General features: G+C 43.9%; 1 protein-coding gene across 1 annotated transcript; it reads left to right on the forward strand.

The window, feature by feature from the left end:
• Positions 1 to 3,984: 3,984 nt before the first annotated feature.
• zgc:110329 (uncharacterized protein LOC550500 homolog) lies at positions 3,985 to 11,784 on the forward strand. The gene is made up of 8 exons (XM_047015475.1): positions 3,985 to 4,388; positions 5,963 to 6,148; positions 6,406 to 6,480; positions 7,236 to 7,331; positions 8,399 to 8,515; positions 9,596 to 9,646; positions 9,983 to 10,099; positions 10,644 to 11,784. The coding sequence occupies exons 1-8, from the start codon at positions 4,302 to 4,304 to the stop codon at positions 10,980 to 10,982; spliced, it is 1,068 nt and encodes a 355-aa protein (XP_046871431.1). The 5' UTR covers positions 3,985 to 4,301; the 3' UTR covers positions 10,983 to 11,784.
• Positions 11,785 to 16,901: the final 5,117 nt, after the last annotated feature.

Here is a 16,901-nt window from a genome sequence, read left to right on the forward strand (position 1 = left end):
AACAGACTCGAAACGTGTTAAAATTACCAGCAACATGATGACAAAGTTAATTACCAAGAATACTTATAAAACACTGCTTTCAATTCATTTTTTCAATCTCTTTGTTAAGAGCTTTTATAGTGATGTCTCCAAGATGTTCTTCTTTTATTCCTGTCAGAACACAGTAATTCATATTTTAATATTTTGCTAAGTGTCTCAAGTCTAATGGCAACTTCAAGAGAAAAGTATCTCCAGGATGAGGTGAAACTTCAACAAGGTGTCAAAGTGGGAAATAATAGAGCAGAAACACATTATTTATATATATATATATATATATATATTTTGTTGAAATGCTATGTAGGCCCTGTTAACATAGCAACCCAAACATAAATAGCTCAACTAATTATTGTGTTACCTTAGAGATGAGGAAAAAACTGTTTCATTCAACTAATCTTATTCCTGCCTAGTGTAGACTTTTAGAATGAGTCTAGTCTGGCTCTAACTTTATTTAGATTAGTCCCAATCTTGTTGTCAGCAGGAATAACTTTCACTGCAGGGTGCCTCCTTGTGAATAACTTTTAAGAAATATTTCAAATTTAAACATTATGTTAATAATAATCTTCATGTTGATACTTTGATGTCCATGGCTTTATACTGTATGAGAAAGTAAAACTTGAATGTCAGTTATATTCAAAGGACAAGATAAATAACAGAGAGGGGTTAAGTTGACTCTAGCTCCCCATGTCCAGCATAGAGATAGGAGGATGTTTGGTTGCTTCCACAAAGAAACAGGTCTACCATCCTTCCACAGTTGATAGTAGCATGGACCCTGCACAAGTACTTTGAATGAAGCTACAATCTTGTCACAGCAATAGAATGGGCTTCGGGCACAGTTGTCAGTCCTATTGTATGCTTTATTTTGTATTAGGGTATAGAACTTTCAACGGTTTTCTGACAGCTAAAATGCATTAAAACTGACTGGATGACAAAACAAACCAGAAAAAGAATGAAAGTACACAGATGCTTGAGATGGTTTATGGTCACAAGGATGACCGTCACAAAATATAGTTTGCGAAATGAGACTTGAATAATGACCAAGGACTCCCTGACCTACAGTGCTGTCATTTACATGAGAGCGCTTCAGATCTCAATGTCTCCCTGGTCGAATGAAGTCAGCCGCTTTGACCTTTTCACATCCTGTTTTGAATACTAAAATGTGTATTGTTGCCCAGGTTTTTACAGCCTCTTCTTCTTACTAATTGTCTAAGCTGAGCACTGAATTAATAAAGAACCGATTGTTTATTTTATTGCTGTTTAAAAAGAAAACACAATCTAAAAAAATTATGTTCACATAGATCAAATGTGTCAAACAACAAACGTGTTATTGTTGCACTGTGTCTGGTAAAAATACAAATTGTTTCTTGGCAATGTTAGACCTGTTACTTCTGGTTCTTGGTAATTTGCTGTACAGTACACCATTTGTTTTTAACTTTGGATAAAAGCTGCTTCTTCTGCTAAATGAATACAATGCAAATGCAATGTACCAACGAAGTCATAATAAAATGCATATTTTTGATGCAGACTGATAACATTCATTCCTTAAATTATCAGTCTTGGTTTTGTTTTGCACTCATCGACAGACCTCTCAGTGCCAAAATGCCCTCCCAACAGGATAAATGATTTATAACCGATCTATTATTAAATTGTATTCCATAATAAAGGCATCCGAATTCTAGACACGTGTTGGCCAACTGTAGGCTACGCTTGTGTTGAACTCTCCGGTAGAATTCAGGATGGCAGACCTACGCTGTCTGACCTCATCCTTAAAATTCTGAAGTAGTTCATTATTTAAACGTTCTGGTCTGAAAAAGCTGAACAAAAGTAGCTACTCTCCTCGAAATCCTACAAGAAACGCACCCTATTTCTCCTCCGTTTATCAATTGTTTTTGACAAGGATGAATGCAACCTGTTTCGAAAACAAATGAGTAATTACTAACACATAGTAATTACTAATAAGCAGCTGTCTAGTTGATGCAACATGTGGAGATATCTATAGGCCTTCGACGGACTTGATCCCAATTTAGTCACAGGTTGACAGAAGAATTAGCTGCAGGCTTAAAGGGGCAATTGACTGCAAAACCGATTTTACCTTGTCATTGTTGAAAAACGACAGTTTGGAGGGTAAACTGAACATACCGTGAATATCAAAGTCCATTGACACCTCTTTCCTATTCAAATCTCAAAAAGAAAAAATTTGGCTGTAAAACCTACGTAGGACCGGTGATCGCCCTCTTATTGGCTCTGGTCTGTATCTTTGTCACGCCCCAGAATTTACATCCAGACCAGCCCGAGGTAGCGTCTATCTCCGATACTAGTTTAGCTGCGCGCTGCTCTGTGTAGGCTACTTATAAGGAATTACAAAGAAGAACGTTTTGAATTATAACAAGGATATTGATTATGGACCACGGTCGTAAATGCTGTGTTCCAGGCTGTACAGGGAAGGCTAACACTCACAGTCTTCCCAAGGAGCCAAACATTCAACAGGCATGGCTGCTGTTGTCTATGAGAAGATCCCGGCGAAGTTCGACACTCAATCATTCATTTGCTCTGAACATTTAACCCAAGACAGTTTTGACAACCTTGGACAATTTCAAGCAGGATATGCTAGGAAGCTGAACCTGGAAAGAGGTGCTGTTCCAACCGTATGCTCATTGCAACCGCAAGCTATAAGGACAGTATGATGTTGTGCTAACAGTTATTAGCAATGCTAACGTTTCCTGTATATAGCATACCAGGTAGAATGCTAAACACGTTTCTACACACATCAAATGACTCTAGCTAGACTAGCTGTAGTCGGCATTAGAAGGGAAGCTTCCGAAAAATAGCCAGAAAACGAACTGCAGTCTGGCATATTGCTAACGCCTGTCTAGATAATCTATTTGAAAGAACTGGAGAAAGGCAGGTTCTAGATACAGGATACGTTAGCATTGCTAGTGACTGTTACTAGTAACACCTAGACTGTAGGCATGATGTAAATAAGTTTAGCTTGCTAGTTAACGCAAGAGCATAGGTAGAATGTGTGATCATTTAGCCTAGTTTATTGGCAATGGGGCTAACGTTGATTCATGTTCCTGACTGTGTTTCATTCAAATAAATAACCTGTGTAATGAAAATCTACAATTCTCGATGCATGTTTGTCCAGAACTTTGTCATGTTATTTTACAGCAAGATATCTAGAGCTAGCCTAACTAGCTAACTGAAGCCGAGTAGAATCAAGATATGGTTTGGTTGCTAAGCAGTAGCCTAGTTCTACCCACCTAAGTCAATCCAGTTTGCTTCAACAACAGAAGTGGAAACAAGTAATGTTATCATTTCAAATGATATATAGTCAATCTGTTGAAAACAGTGTTGTGTAGACACAATAGATTCATTTGCGCGTTTTTATTTCAAGTCTCCAACTTCGGTGTTTCAGCGAGTGCTGCTGTTGGCCATGTTGCGTTTTTGCTCCCCGCTTCACTCGTTGATAACCAACCAATCAGCGCGCAGCTTATCTAAATATTAATGAGCATACCATAAAATGAGAAAAGCTAGTGATTTTTCCCGGGAACATTTCAGAGGATCTGTCAGAGGGCATAGAACAGCACCCGGGCCATTTTCAACCCAACCAATGTTACATACCCTATTCGGAGACCTTAAGGAACAGTGTGAAATACCCCAAAAACCCAGTCAATTGCCCCTTTAAGCTTTTGTATTATTTATTATGACTATTTCAATTTAGAAGTTCAAGGTGCATTCTGATCTCTTGGGTAGTTATGGCAAATGAGGATTCGAAATGCAGTACGCTCTTATACAATCCTTCTTGTAGAAATACAAGAACGTATATGCAAATAATCTAAGTGAAACCATTTGAAATAGCGCAGCTCCGAAATATAGCGACTGTAGCCTACATTTAAAAGTAAGCCATCATTATTGTTCCTTGCAAGTGGATTGCCCCTTTAAGAATTTCCCAAAACAGAGCGTGCTTAAACGCGACGCGGAAGTTGAAGAGGAAAGATTAGATTTTATTGTTATAATGGTAGAACTAATATAGATGAGTAGATCCACTCGTTAACAGTACTGCACAGTGAATATGTTATTAATCCGTTTACAACCAACCAACACAGACAGGCGCTGATTGATGCAGTTGAGTATGAAAATGAAACTGCAGGTGTTTCTCCGGCGATGTTTTTTTTTTAGCTAGAGCTAGTATAGTAGCTAGAGTACAGTACAAGAAACATTTTTTACTCAGTATTTCTAAACACACAACCTGCCCGTCTGTCAACATGCCTTCTTACTCAGAGTGCAGGAAAAGCAATCATTTCTATTACTTCATTAAATTCACCTTAAATGTCTACTCGATGCTGTTCTCGGTAAGTATAGCTCTAGCTAGCTAGCTAATTGTCATTTAGCTACATGTGAAGATGACTGAGGCTTGTCGGTGGACCAGAACAGGTTTATGGTTATGTAGTAGCCTATACTATAGCCATGTAAGCATAATCAACTACATTAACATCGAAACATCCTTGGATGTGGGAGATGGGGCAGTACTACTAACAAAGGGGGCCATGCCTTGCCTCACTGATTCATGCAGGGGCAGCTAACCAGTGTGAATTGGCGCTAGCGAGATAACCACACAAAGCCTTCTGTGTCTAGACTAGACGGATGGTATATTTAGCCGACACAGAACAGCTGATACTGTGCTGTCTGCTGTATTAGAGATGTTATAGCGTTTCTTGCGATGATAGTTGCTGTAACAACACATTATCTTCCATTGGAGCACATACTCATGTCTTTAGATGGTTTTAGCCCATGATTGCGTCCCAATCTTCTGATTTCTTAGCCTGAAGCACTACACTAAATCAGCCTGTTGTTGCCAAGACCTGGATAAAGATGGAACGCTTCAGCTAGTGGTTAGTTTTGATTTGACCTCCTTCTCTGTTAATATCCCCCCCCCCCCCCCCCCCCCCCCCCCCCCCCAGCCTTCATCTCCTGAGCCCCTCTAAGGTGGTGATTTACTGGCTTGAGAGCTATTCCTCCCACTTGTGCTCCCTTGGCTTGAAGCCAGCTACGCTGCAGCTCTTAAAGTTAATTAATGCTTTTCCCCCTCCATCGTCTGTTCTATTAAGCTAATGTAATTCATACGGTTTGCGGGAATACACAGCGGTGAATTTGCGTAGGTTTCCACAGAGGACCAATCTTTTAGGGCAGTTGTCATTGTCCACATTGTTACTTTATCCATCATCTTCCTATCAAAAGGAATTATTTCCTTGGCCTTTTTAGTTGGGCTAGTCCACTAGCTGTGGTTTCTGCTTCATACCAAGGTTATATTCTTTATGCAGTTTGTTTGTGTTCCCAACTCTCAAGTTTATCACCCTCTCATATGCCTCAGAGCAAAGTATTTTAGGCTCTCATCTCAGGGCCAGTAGAATACATGCAATCTCTGAGGTAAAATGGAGTGAGGTGTGTAGCTGTGGGGGGTGTTAGAGGAGGGTAGACGATATGAGGCCAAGGTTCTCTGTAGAGATGCCCTCCCTCCCCTTGAGAATCAATAAGACTGGGCCCAATATGGCCTCTTATTTGCAGAAAGTATCATTATGACACAGAGTGAATGCCATTCTCTAGCTTTGGTCTAGAAAGTCCTTAAATGCCATAGAGTACTAGCTGCTTTTAACAAGGTGGCAGACATATCCAGACAGCATCACAGGGCCACATTTTCTCCCTCATTTTCTGCCATTTCTTGTGTCTCTAATCTTCCCGTAATGAAATCTGGGTACCCACCACCAATATAGCCCTCATCCTATCAGATTTCATTACGGGGACTTCTAGCAAGGCTACCGACCAGCAATGCACATTTTTGCAGTTGTGTGAATGGCGTGGCCCTCGTGCTCTGGTACCCCCCCCCCCCCTGCCGATCCCTGTTTTCACCCCCTCTTATGTCCCTCAGCTGCTGGGCCTGTGTGTCCTGTGTGTGGGCGTGTATGCGGAGGTGGAGAGGCAGAGAAACCGCACCCTGGAGGGGGTGTTCCTGGCCCCTGCTGTGGTGCTCATCCTGCTGGGGCTGTTGATGTTCACCGTGTCCTTGGTGGGCATGGTGGGCTCCCTCAGGGACAACAAGACTCTGCTGCATATGGTGAGTTGTGTGTGTGTGTGTGGTGTGTGTGTGTGTGTGTGTGGAGGAGGCTGTACTGGGTGGTGGATCCAGAATGCCTGAGGTTGTCTCCAGAGTATCTGTACACAGGCAGTAGCCCCCCAGAACGGTTTGTTTCACAATCAATTATCTCTCCCTCCTATCTGGCTTAACATGATTAGGGGCTCAAGTCCCACTGAATAAAGGCTTGGTGTTCCTCCCTGGGTTTGTGTTCTATTAAAGACGCCTTCCTCCTCCAGTTCCTCTGCGTGCTGTGTGTTCTGCTGCTCCTCCAGGCTGTGGCTCTCATCATAGCGCTCATCTTTGAGAAGAAGGTTTGTTTTTCTCGTCACCGCATCTATTCACAGATCCAGACACCACGGGCCTCTGTGTAAATGTTGCGTACGCACAAAAAACTTGCGTACGCTGGTCTTCACGCAAACGGTGTGATGTATAAAAATGAACTTACGGCCCACAGGATTTACGGCCCTAGTGGCAGTTTCCACTATGCAGACTTTCTGTTGTTGTTAATACTGCATGACAGGCTGCCAAACAGGACACATTTCACCGCCTCCACCTCTGTTGTTAGAACCTCAATCTCCCAGTCTGTAAATTTGTTATTTTTTGCGTGTTTAGCCATTGTAATTCAGAAAAAGAAATGACCTCAGGGGCGCATTTATAGTCCATCTGCATATTCATTTATGGGAGGAGGCAAGGCGGTGTCAGTGGCTCGTTCACGTGCGGTCAATCTCACATTGATTGTGATTTATAAAGGAAAGGTGCCCAGGACCTGGCGTACGACCGGTTTTATACATATATTTCTGTGCGTAGGTACTTTTCAAGTTTTGGCCATACGCCATCGTCTGATAGTAAGCTGCGCAATCTTTTATACATGAAGCCCCATGTTTACACAAGGTTCAAGGTTTACCCACTCCTCTGCACTTTCAGCTGCCTAGCCTCCATGCCCCCCCACCCCCCGCCCCCCCACACACACACTTAGCCTCCAGCTACCTTTTAGATCCCAGCCACATCTTTCTGTCTGACCAATGCTTTCTCCTCATTGGCCTCCCTCTCCCTCTCTCCCCTTCAGACATCAGCCTTGTTCGAGAATAGCATACGAGAGGGAATTAAACACTACTACGATGACCTGGACTTCAAAAACATCCTGGATTATGTGCAGGAGAAGGTGCAAGTTTGTTTTGATACCGTCAAAAAGCAGTATGTGGAACGTTCTGTTTAGTGTGTGCCTGTTTAGTGTGTGTCTGTGCCACTGTATGTTAGGGTTTGGCACAGTTCACATTTGAATCAATATCCATTCTGGTACACAAGTCTCTTTTTTTCAGTACTTAACTCTCTAGAATAACAAAAATACATTTTCTGTAAAAATAAGTCCAAACTTCTCAATTTCAATATTTAGCATTGGTCGAATGTACGTGAATCGGTTCTCTGTAGTACCGATGTACTTTGGTCGGTAGAGTTTGTTACACAATCCTAGTGTGTGTGGGTGAGAGCTAGTAAGATGAATAGGAGAAGGCCAATGTTGATAAGATGCTGTAGTCAAATCGAGCTGTAGCCTTTGATTAGCAAAGCCCTCTGACCTTACAATAATTGCACACTCACAGTCATGTGCACGCACTCCAGCACTTGACACTTTACTCTGTATTAGGGAGACAGCCATTGTGTCAGACCAGCCTTTCAGTCCATTAACCCAACTGTAGACCCCTTCAAGCGTCTAAGCCTGTTACCTCTAATGACAACGGTGCCACCCAGCATGCGATAAGTCCCTTCTTTTGCTCCTGCTCGCACCTTGAATCACTTTCTCTGACGTAATTTGCTAAATCAACGGGGTGCCCAGTTTTATCAGCAGCAGAATTCGTATAACGCTGCCCTGTACAGCACATAAACTCAACCATGGATTTCTGTAGAAGCGCACTTCTTAATTGAGTGTCAGAAAGACCCCTAACTTACCCAGGCAGCTCTCCGGCAATCTCCACATCAATATCCATTAGTGGGCGGGGGAAACGGGAGTGGAATTTACGTCTGTGAAGGGGCTGTTGGCTGGGCTAAAAGGAAGAACAACACAAACGGGCGAGGGTTTTCTAGAAGCCAAGGTGTCCCTGGCTGTCAACACCTGTGTTTTCCCCTCGAGGTCTCTGAGCGAATGAAATAAAGGTTCCTGTTTAGGCACTTTGCCGTTTGACTCAAACGTTCTGTCTTGCGCTGACTGACTTGTCTCTCTGTCTTCCCCTCCAGTTCTCCTGCTGTGGTGGAGATGAATACAAGGACTGGGGTGTCAACCAGTATCACTTCTGTAATGGCACTGGCCCCCTGGCTTGTGGCGTCCCCTATACATGCTGTGTTCGTGGCACGGTGAGGGCTGGTGACACACACACACACACAGCTCATGACATCCCCTAATGGCCATAATCCGTGTTTATAGCCGTGTGGTGCTGGGGAGATACCCAGTGAGTGTACAAAGCAGGGGAGCAAGAGCGAGGAACAGATTGACTCATGAGAACGGTAAACAGATTGAATTAGCTCCAGCTCTCCACCAATTCCAAGGTTTCCAGGTCCCTTCCTGTGCCTGAACAGCGATCCCTGCCCCAGAGTAACCCAGTTAGAGGCGCCTAATTGTTTGGTAATGCATCACTATGCTGCAGGAAGGCGGACTGTGGCTCTTTACGGTGAACAGAGGCTGATATGCGAGTCACTCCCGCTCCCTCCATCGCTAGAACAGCGCGACTGTGTTTGGCATCCTACCCTCCCAGGACCAAACCACCTCCCAGAAACAGTTGATTTATGATCAAACACCAGCTTTTCTCCTATTCTTCTCAGCCCAGATGGGGAGTGTGATTGATCTTGGCAGCGGTGCTCCAGCCAGACAGTCAGTCTTGGAAGTTCTGAGGACAGAGGGTTTGGCATGGGCCCTGGGCGTTTGTCCTCTGCCCGTGACTAGGTATCAGGATGGATCAGAGGCTCCTCAGAATCAGAATCAGAATCAGAATGGGATTTATTCTGATTCTGATTCTGAGGAGCCTCTGATCCATCCTGATACCTAGTCACGGGCAGAGGACAAACGCCCAGGGCCCATGCCAAACCCTTCAGAGCTCCCCTGGCCGTCCTGGAGCTTTGTGTCCAGTGTTCAGGGGGGGGGGGGGGTCTCACAAGGTCTGGTCTCAGGAGATGACGGAGCTGTGGGATGGAAAGCTGCAACTTCTAATGAGATCCAGGGAGACAGAGCCTCCAGAGATGAGGCTGGGGCTGGAGGAGGAGGCTGGGGTTAAAGGAGGATATATGGGTCATCTGGTGCTACTGTGCTGTCAGAATGGCTGTCACCACGACGATACTGGTCACATTTCAAGGGACTGCATTTGTGTGTGTGTGTGTGTGTACGCAAGTTTGTTACACGGCTACATTTCACATTTCTTTCCATGACTCTTTTTTTCACAGGTGGGTGAGGTAGTCAACACCCTCTGCGGCTACAACACTCTTCAGGAACATGTAAGCGGAAAGTCATTGGTATTCAACGCATGAAGGCAAACAGACACTTTTTGTGTTTCCTCGTTTCTCCACGGTGGAAGCTGATAGACTTGACATTCAGCTCAGCTTGAGTTTTTAACCCTCACTGCCAAACTTGAGCATTGTACAAATGCGTAGTGTTACCAGACACAGTTTCGAGAGAGCCAAACTGAACGGAAGTTTCACCTTGAGCTGCTCTCTGTTCTTGTGAGAGCTCGAGACAAGGAGTGCTTGACACTAGGATTGCTTGAGAATTTTAAGCGTGTGGTCCAGCTTATCTGTCTCGTCGGCTAATTCATGTCCCCCCCTCCTTCCCAGCGTGAGACCCTACATGAGTTGATCTACGTGCGGGGCTGCATTCATGCCGTCAACCTCTGGATGGGGGACAACGTCGGAGCCACCATCGGAATCTGCTGTGCCGTCGGACTGCCGCAGGTCAGTTAAGAGCACACCGGAACATGTCTGGTTATCACCCTACACCCACAGCATGTCAATAACCTCTCCAGAGACCAATTCTGAACAAGAAATTGGCACGGTATGCTTCTAGAGCAACTCTACTACCCCCCCCCCCCCCCTCCCGGACTATCTGCTCAGTCTTTTTTCACTTCCTGCGTCGCTTGTCAATTTTTCAAAGTTTGGGTTATCAGACTTTTACCACCCCACCCCGCAGACATGTAATTACACATCACGCTGACTCGGCGGCAGCTGCAGCTGTCGATTATCAACCTCGTCTCTGGGGACGACACAATGTCCAGAGACACACTACACTTGGCAGTACAACACAAGGTCTCTGTCAGCACTAACTGGAGACAACCTTTTAGAAACTTGACTCTTTTTTTTGGGGGGGGGGGGATCTTTTTTTGTGGTACTTCTATCCACTGCCTAGTCCGGTAGTTGTGTTGGATGTGTCTGTGTAGCTGTGGCTGTAGAGGCCTGTGGTGTCACCTGTCTGACCTCTCACCTATCTGACTCCCTGCAGCTGCTGGGCATCCTCCTGAGCTGTGTGTTCTGGAACCTTCTGGTGGAGATGAGCGAGTCGCTGGACATGGTGGACTTCAAGTTCCTGAAGAGCGCCGGGTTCGAGTACAGCGAGCTGGACCTGTCAGGGGCCGGCTGCTGCCTGTGTCTGCCCCGGGACGGAGGCTACCTGCCCATCCCCGAGTCCGAACCAGACACCTGGGCCCCCGACCCCTCGGACTTTGAGCCTGTCCAATCACAGCGGCCCCTCACACGCTCCGTTCAAGACCTGAAGGGGCCCGGCCTCGGGATCGGCCTGGACGAGGTCGATTTCAGGATGAAGAGAAAAAGAGATCATTGAAGAGAACGGATTCCCTTTGTGTTTTGAAATCAGTTTTTGTGTTGAGGGATAGATTAGTCTTGTTGCACTATGTAATGGTTAAACCAGTTTTTTCAATCATTTTTTTCTGTTGATAAAAGGGATCACAGGAAACATTGCACTTTGGAAATCCATTTTTCCCTGCTCTCAGTAATAATTCCATGCAAGATTGTTTTAGAACAAGAAACTTGGTTATATATATTTTTTTTTTACTTTTCTTGGGCATTGATAGTGTAGATATTGTTTTGAATTGTGAGTGTCATGAGCTAATGCCTAGGCCTACCTCAGCCTGTTGTGGCCCAGTAGAGACATGATGTTTAAAGATACGTACAGTATGAAGTTCCTAGCTTGAGATGATCATTCTAGTCTGGAGTAGTCGTAGGCTGTTAAAGTATTGCGTGCAATGGTTGTAATGGATGTGTCTATTTTACTATGGTCTTTTCAACACTCTTGTCTCTGTGTCCCGTGTGTTATAAACAGAGCTGGAGTCAGCAAGGGATGCATGTTTTGTATTTTAAAGATGTTTACGGCTGTTAGGGTAATCATCAGGTTTTCAGTATCTTCCATTTTTTTTACGAAGTTTGTATTTTATCCTGCTTTTCTTGAAGCAAAAAATATACCAAGGAATCAAAATCTTTCCTAATGGGATTTCAATCCACACTAAGAGCTATCCACATTGTTTTCATATCTGATTTTTTGCACTGTTTGAGCTTCATCACAGCTCTGGCCTTGTATAAACACCACTGTCATTGTCAATAAAGCTGATATGAATTTGTTTACTGATCTGCATGCTCACAGACTCTGTTTGTCACTTTCAAATCTCATCGTCCTTGCCATTCGCTCAGTTTGCGCTAGAGTTCTCTGGCGTGGAGGGCATGTTGCACCAGATGCGTGGAGAGTGGCCAGAGATTACTGCCTCAGTGCTGTGTTCACTAAATAGACAAGTGTACTGTCTGTAAATCTTTTCTGGAATGACCCCCCTGTCAATCTCACCCCATCTGGTACCTTTTAATTGACAAATAGTCTCGCAAATGTATCCCCTCTATAGGAAAATGCTTGGCGTCCTCATTGAGTCTACTACTCAATGACATCGAGTGCAACTTGGAGAGCTCCTGTTTCTCATAATGAAATACTTTCAACCCCATCTCATGCATAGTCACAACACACATGCAAACACGCAACGCTTGGTAATGTACACGTGCATTAATTCATGACGACACTATCCTCTTCTGCTCCCTGTCCTCACCTCTCTCCCCTCCCCTGTGAGAGGGATGAGGAGCTAGCGGGAAGAATAATTACAGGGAGCCTCCACAGGGAGGAAATGAACGGCAGTGCCCAAAAACACTCAGAGGACTGAGTGCAGGAACAGCATGCATCCAAACAGCCATGATTATGATAATAGTGACATGGATGCTGCTGCTGGTAATTGCCAAGCACAGGCAGGCTCTTTGAAGGACAAGCTTCCTCCCTATCAGACCCAACCTCATGTGTTCCTCTCCTGCCTGCTTCAACACCCTGTCTCCCTCCATGTCCTGTCTCTCTCTCCCACCTGTCTCCCTCAGTCTCCCGTTTTCTTTCCCTCAACCTCCCGTCTTACTCTCTCCCTCGATCTCCTGTCTGTCTCTCTCTCTCTCCCTCAATCTCCTGTCTCTCTCTCCCTCAATCTCCTGTCTCTCTCTCCCTCAATCTCCTGTCTCTCTCCCCTTCAATCTCCTGTCTCTTTCCCCTCCCTCAATATCCTGTCTTTCTCTCTCCCTCAATCTCCTGTGTCTCTCCCTCAACCTTGTGTCTCGCTGTCTTTCTCAGCCTCCTCTGAAACTGTGTAAACATTGTTGGTAAGATACAGAGCAGTGAATGTATGCTGTATGTCTTAGATGTTTTTACAACAAACTTCTTGGGCATAATTTAGCCTTTGCTATAGCTTTACAGTAGCACAGTCTGGCAATTCGAAAGGAAAGTTTCAGATTGTATTTCCTGTGCATGCGTAAGTAGAATGAAAGTGCCTCTAAGGTATTTTCCAATCCAAATTATCTCTACTAATTATTTCCATTATCATTTTTAAATCTCCCAGTGTAAAATGTAAATGCATCCTCTCTAATCAAATTCTGAAGGCAGAATGTGTGTCCAATGCTGTCTGATGCCTGATTAAACCACCCATCGTTTTGACGTTGGTTCCATGTGAGTTTTGACCCAGCAATCCAAAGTTAATTTCACAGTTCAGGCACCTTTGCTAGGAGGTAAGGATGGGAAATATTTACCAGCAGCCAAGCTGGTGTGGAGAACAGAGTTTAGGGCTCCAGAATAATTCAGAGTTTTCGGATGGGTAAACACCAAGCTATCATTAGTGGTGTGATGGGAACTGGTATCAAGTTTACGTAACATTAATTATACCCATGTCTCAAAATAGTATTTTCCCATAGTGTCCTTCTCCCCTACCCCCCCCCCCCCCCCTCCAAAAATGCCACCCTCTCAAGATGCCATCGAGTCATCTTGAGAGGGTGTCACAATCTTCCATAAATAATGTAAACTTTTTTACAGAAAGAATAAAATCCATAACTCCCTCTTTTTTCATGACAACAGTATGCCTGCTTGATCCTGGATGCTGACTGGCCAGAGAAATCTAAAAGTCCATTGTATGTGAGAGAGCATGGGTAGCAGCTGATCTATACTATCATTTCAGAAATCTGTGTGTTTGTCTGTCTGTGTATGTGCAAGTTTTATAGTTGGATTATTTTTGCCAGAACAATTAGTTTAGGAACCGTACATTGTGCAAAGTTGTAATTGGAGGTGTCTGTCTCAGCAACCAAGGACATGCTGTGCCGCGTTGAGGTTGTTTGGATGAGCACTTTGCGTTTCCGAAGAAAAAAAAAACTCGTTTTTTACGTTTAACTTCATGCAAAAAGAAGGAGGATACTGATTGGAAGAGAACTATGTTAGCTATTCCACATTAAGTTCCACGCTAAATTTCTCCTGAAGATCTAACTGACTTTTCTGTTTCTCTATCTACTAGATATGGGAAGTAGACCAGCACCTGAGGCTGGGCCGCGTGGGGAAGTACTCATTCCGAAGGAGGTCTGCTGGAACTTGCGCTTGGCACAGAAACATCCCTGGTTCCTTGTCTGCTATGGTATGAGAACATATCTCTGTTGATGTCCTGGATCTCAGTCCCAAAGGAGAATCGCTGAGAGCCTGTTGATAGTCTCATGTCCCCTGTCTCTTCTCCCTCTTTTCCCTGTGCACCTCTTTATGTCCTTCTTACTTGCCTTGCTCTTTCCATATCTCTCACAAAGGTCTTTCCAAGAGGTCTTTTCAAACACCGACAACATTTCTACCATCACCATAGAGAATTTGGCAGAAGTGTATTAAGAAGTCAGAGGACTTCCTGGATGAGTTGAGCGTAACAGAAACACAGTCGGCTGCAATTGTTGCATCTGTCAACCCTATTACTGTAATATGGCTTCCCCTGTGAGAGCTATCCCTACTCTGAGCATTTCCCATGACAAGACCAGCAGAGACTACTGCAGCCTGATTAAGGAGATGAAGGCTCATCCTCCTGACAGTCAGGGGTCGTACCCCCATCACTGATATTGGTACAGTCCGTCGTTTATCCAAACCTAACTCAAAATCTAAACAGTCCCATGCCAAGGAGGCAGTTGTGAAGGACAAGCAGGTAGAGTGGATCTATGATCGCGGCGACATGATCGATGATGGTGTGGATCCTTTCAAATACCCACACTTCCCTATGATGGATGCTAGGCAGTGACTGCTATGTCACACGGTGCCGTACGTTTGTTGCCAAGTTGCATGATTTTTTGAGGGACCTGACTCAATGTGACTTTGAGCCTAACCACCAGCATATTTGGTCTGGGAAAAACGCATAGGAGCCGTGGATGATAAGGAGGTCTGCCACAGCTAATACCATGTGAAAGTTCAGAAAGTGAAGCGCTTTGAAGAAATGGAAAATCTAGAGAATAACGAGGAAATTACATTTACATTTAGCAAACGTTCCTATCCAGAGTGACGTACAGGGACATTCCCCCCGAGGCAAGTAGGGTAAAGTGACTTGCCCAAGGACACAATGTCATTTGGCACGGTCGGGAATCGAACCGGCAATATTCCGATTACCAGGCCAATTCCCTAACCGCTCAGCCACCTGACTCCCTACCTGCTCCTGGACATCGCTTCTCGCTCTGCAGCAAAGATGAAGGCTGTTTTGAGACCTCCATTTTCGTCTCCCAGTGCAGTAGTGAACTGCAAGACTCTTTAGAAGAGGCTCAAAAGCGTGAGCTCAAAGATTGAGAAAGAGGAAGCTGAAGGGCATGAGACGGTTTGACAAGCCCATCTTATTTTTTGCAATTCATTTTATCAAGATAGATTATTTTGATCAAAATGCACTTTATTCTGTTCTAAACTAGGATGGCGAAATACATTTGACAAAACATTGTATAACTATCCTTCAACCCGCAAAGACTCAATAACATTGCCTTATGGTTCTTCAGCCTGCATCAGGAAGTCCTATAAAATTGAATTTGTTCTTATTTCCCTCCATTCCATTCACAGACTAGCTTTATCATCTCAAATCCAGACATCAGTGACCAGTTGGAAATCACTGTGGTCTTTCTCCCTGCAGGTAAGTATACCGGGAAGGAATATAGTCACAAAAATGCCACTGGGTGGATTTTATTTCTGGTTTAACGATGCCAAGAAATGGATATGAATCAGGTTGATACTCTTGACATTGTAATACAGTAATAGTAACATCAAATAATTCCCTATTAGACTTGAGCGAGGACAATAAGAAGAAGCCTGGTAGGAGGAAGAGGGCACGTAACTTCCTCTGGAGACTCCTAAAGGGCCTGAGAGGCTGTGTCCTGTTGCTGCTGCCGGGCCCCCAGGCCTGAGGAAGACTAGAGTCACAATTACCCTTCATGGCACCACTTCTCACATTTCATTCAATCATTCTATTAGTGTCCATTTGTCTCTATGTTTGACCAACATGCTTATACAATGCCTACTATACCTATAGGAATTGTACTTCCATACATTTTGTTACTTCCAAATAGTTAGTTTAAATAAAACGTTTGTGTTACACAGCTGTGTTGTCCTTTTATAAAGTGAACCAAATTATTTTCTAGACTGTAGTCTTCAAAAGAATGTTAACATGATTAAAAAGAACAAAATTCAATAGAAAAAAATGAGTCCCCTTATACAGCATGAGTAGAGCGAGAGGGAGAAAGAGAATGGGAAAGAGAGAGAGAGAGAGAGAGAGAGAGAGAGGAGAGAGAGAGCGAGAGAGAGAGAGAGAGAGAGAGAGAGAGAGAGAGAGAGAGAGAGAGAGAGAGAGAGAGAGAGAGAGAGAGGAGAGAGAGAGAGAGAGAGAGAGAGAATTTTACCTCATTGTTCAGATGGGTCCTGTCAATAGCTTGGAACTCATGTAGTATGTTTTCACGGATGCAGACTGGCTCATATGAAAATACGTTATTTCCACTTGGTTCAGTGCAAGATTAAACCAGGTACGTCTTTTTAACATTTCTGTTGTTGTGTTGACCTTTTTTTTTGTTTGTTTGGGGGGGGGGGGGGGATCAGCCCCCAGTACTTAGAATGTCTTTCTCTCTCTGTCATGCGACTAAACTGTGTGAACATTGCTGTTTCCCTGTGTTTAACATTAAGGAATTTCACATTGAACTGCATGTGCTTTCATCAGAATTTGTTTTTGTTTATCACACTATAGTTTTAAGAGCCTTGAACTTTTTTATTTTCTGGAACAATTGATAGTGTCAGTTAAGACAAGCTTTTCAGTTTATATGAGAAAGTTCAACCTTAGAAACAAGCAACATTTATTAAAAACAAAGTGCTGAGATGACGATTTGGCCCAGCAAAATTATTAATTATTAATTAATT

This window comes from Hypomesus transpacificus, unplaced genomic scaffold, assembly GCF_021917145.1.
Source record: "Hypomesus transpacificus isolate Combined female unplaced genomic scaffold, fHypTra1 scaffold_30, whole genome shotgun sequence".
NCBI lineage: Eukaryota > Metazoa > Chordata > Actinopteri > Osmeriformes > Osmeridae > Hypomesus > Hypomesus transpacificus.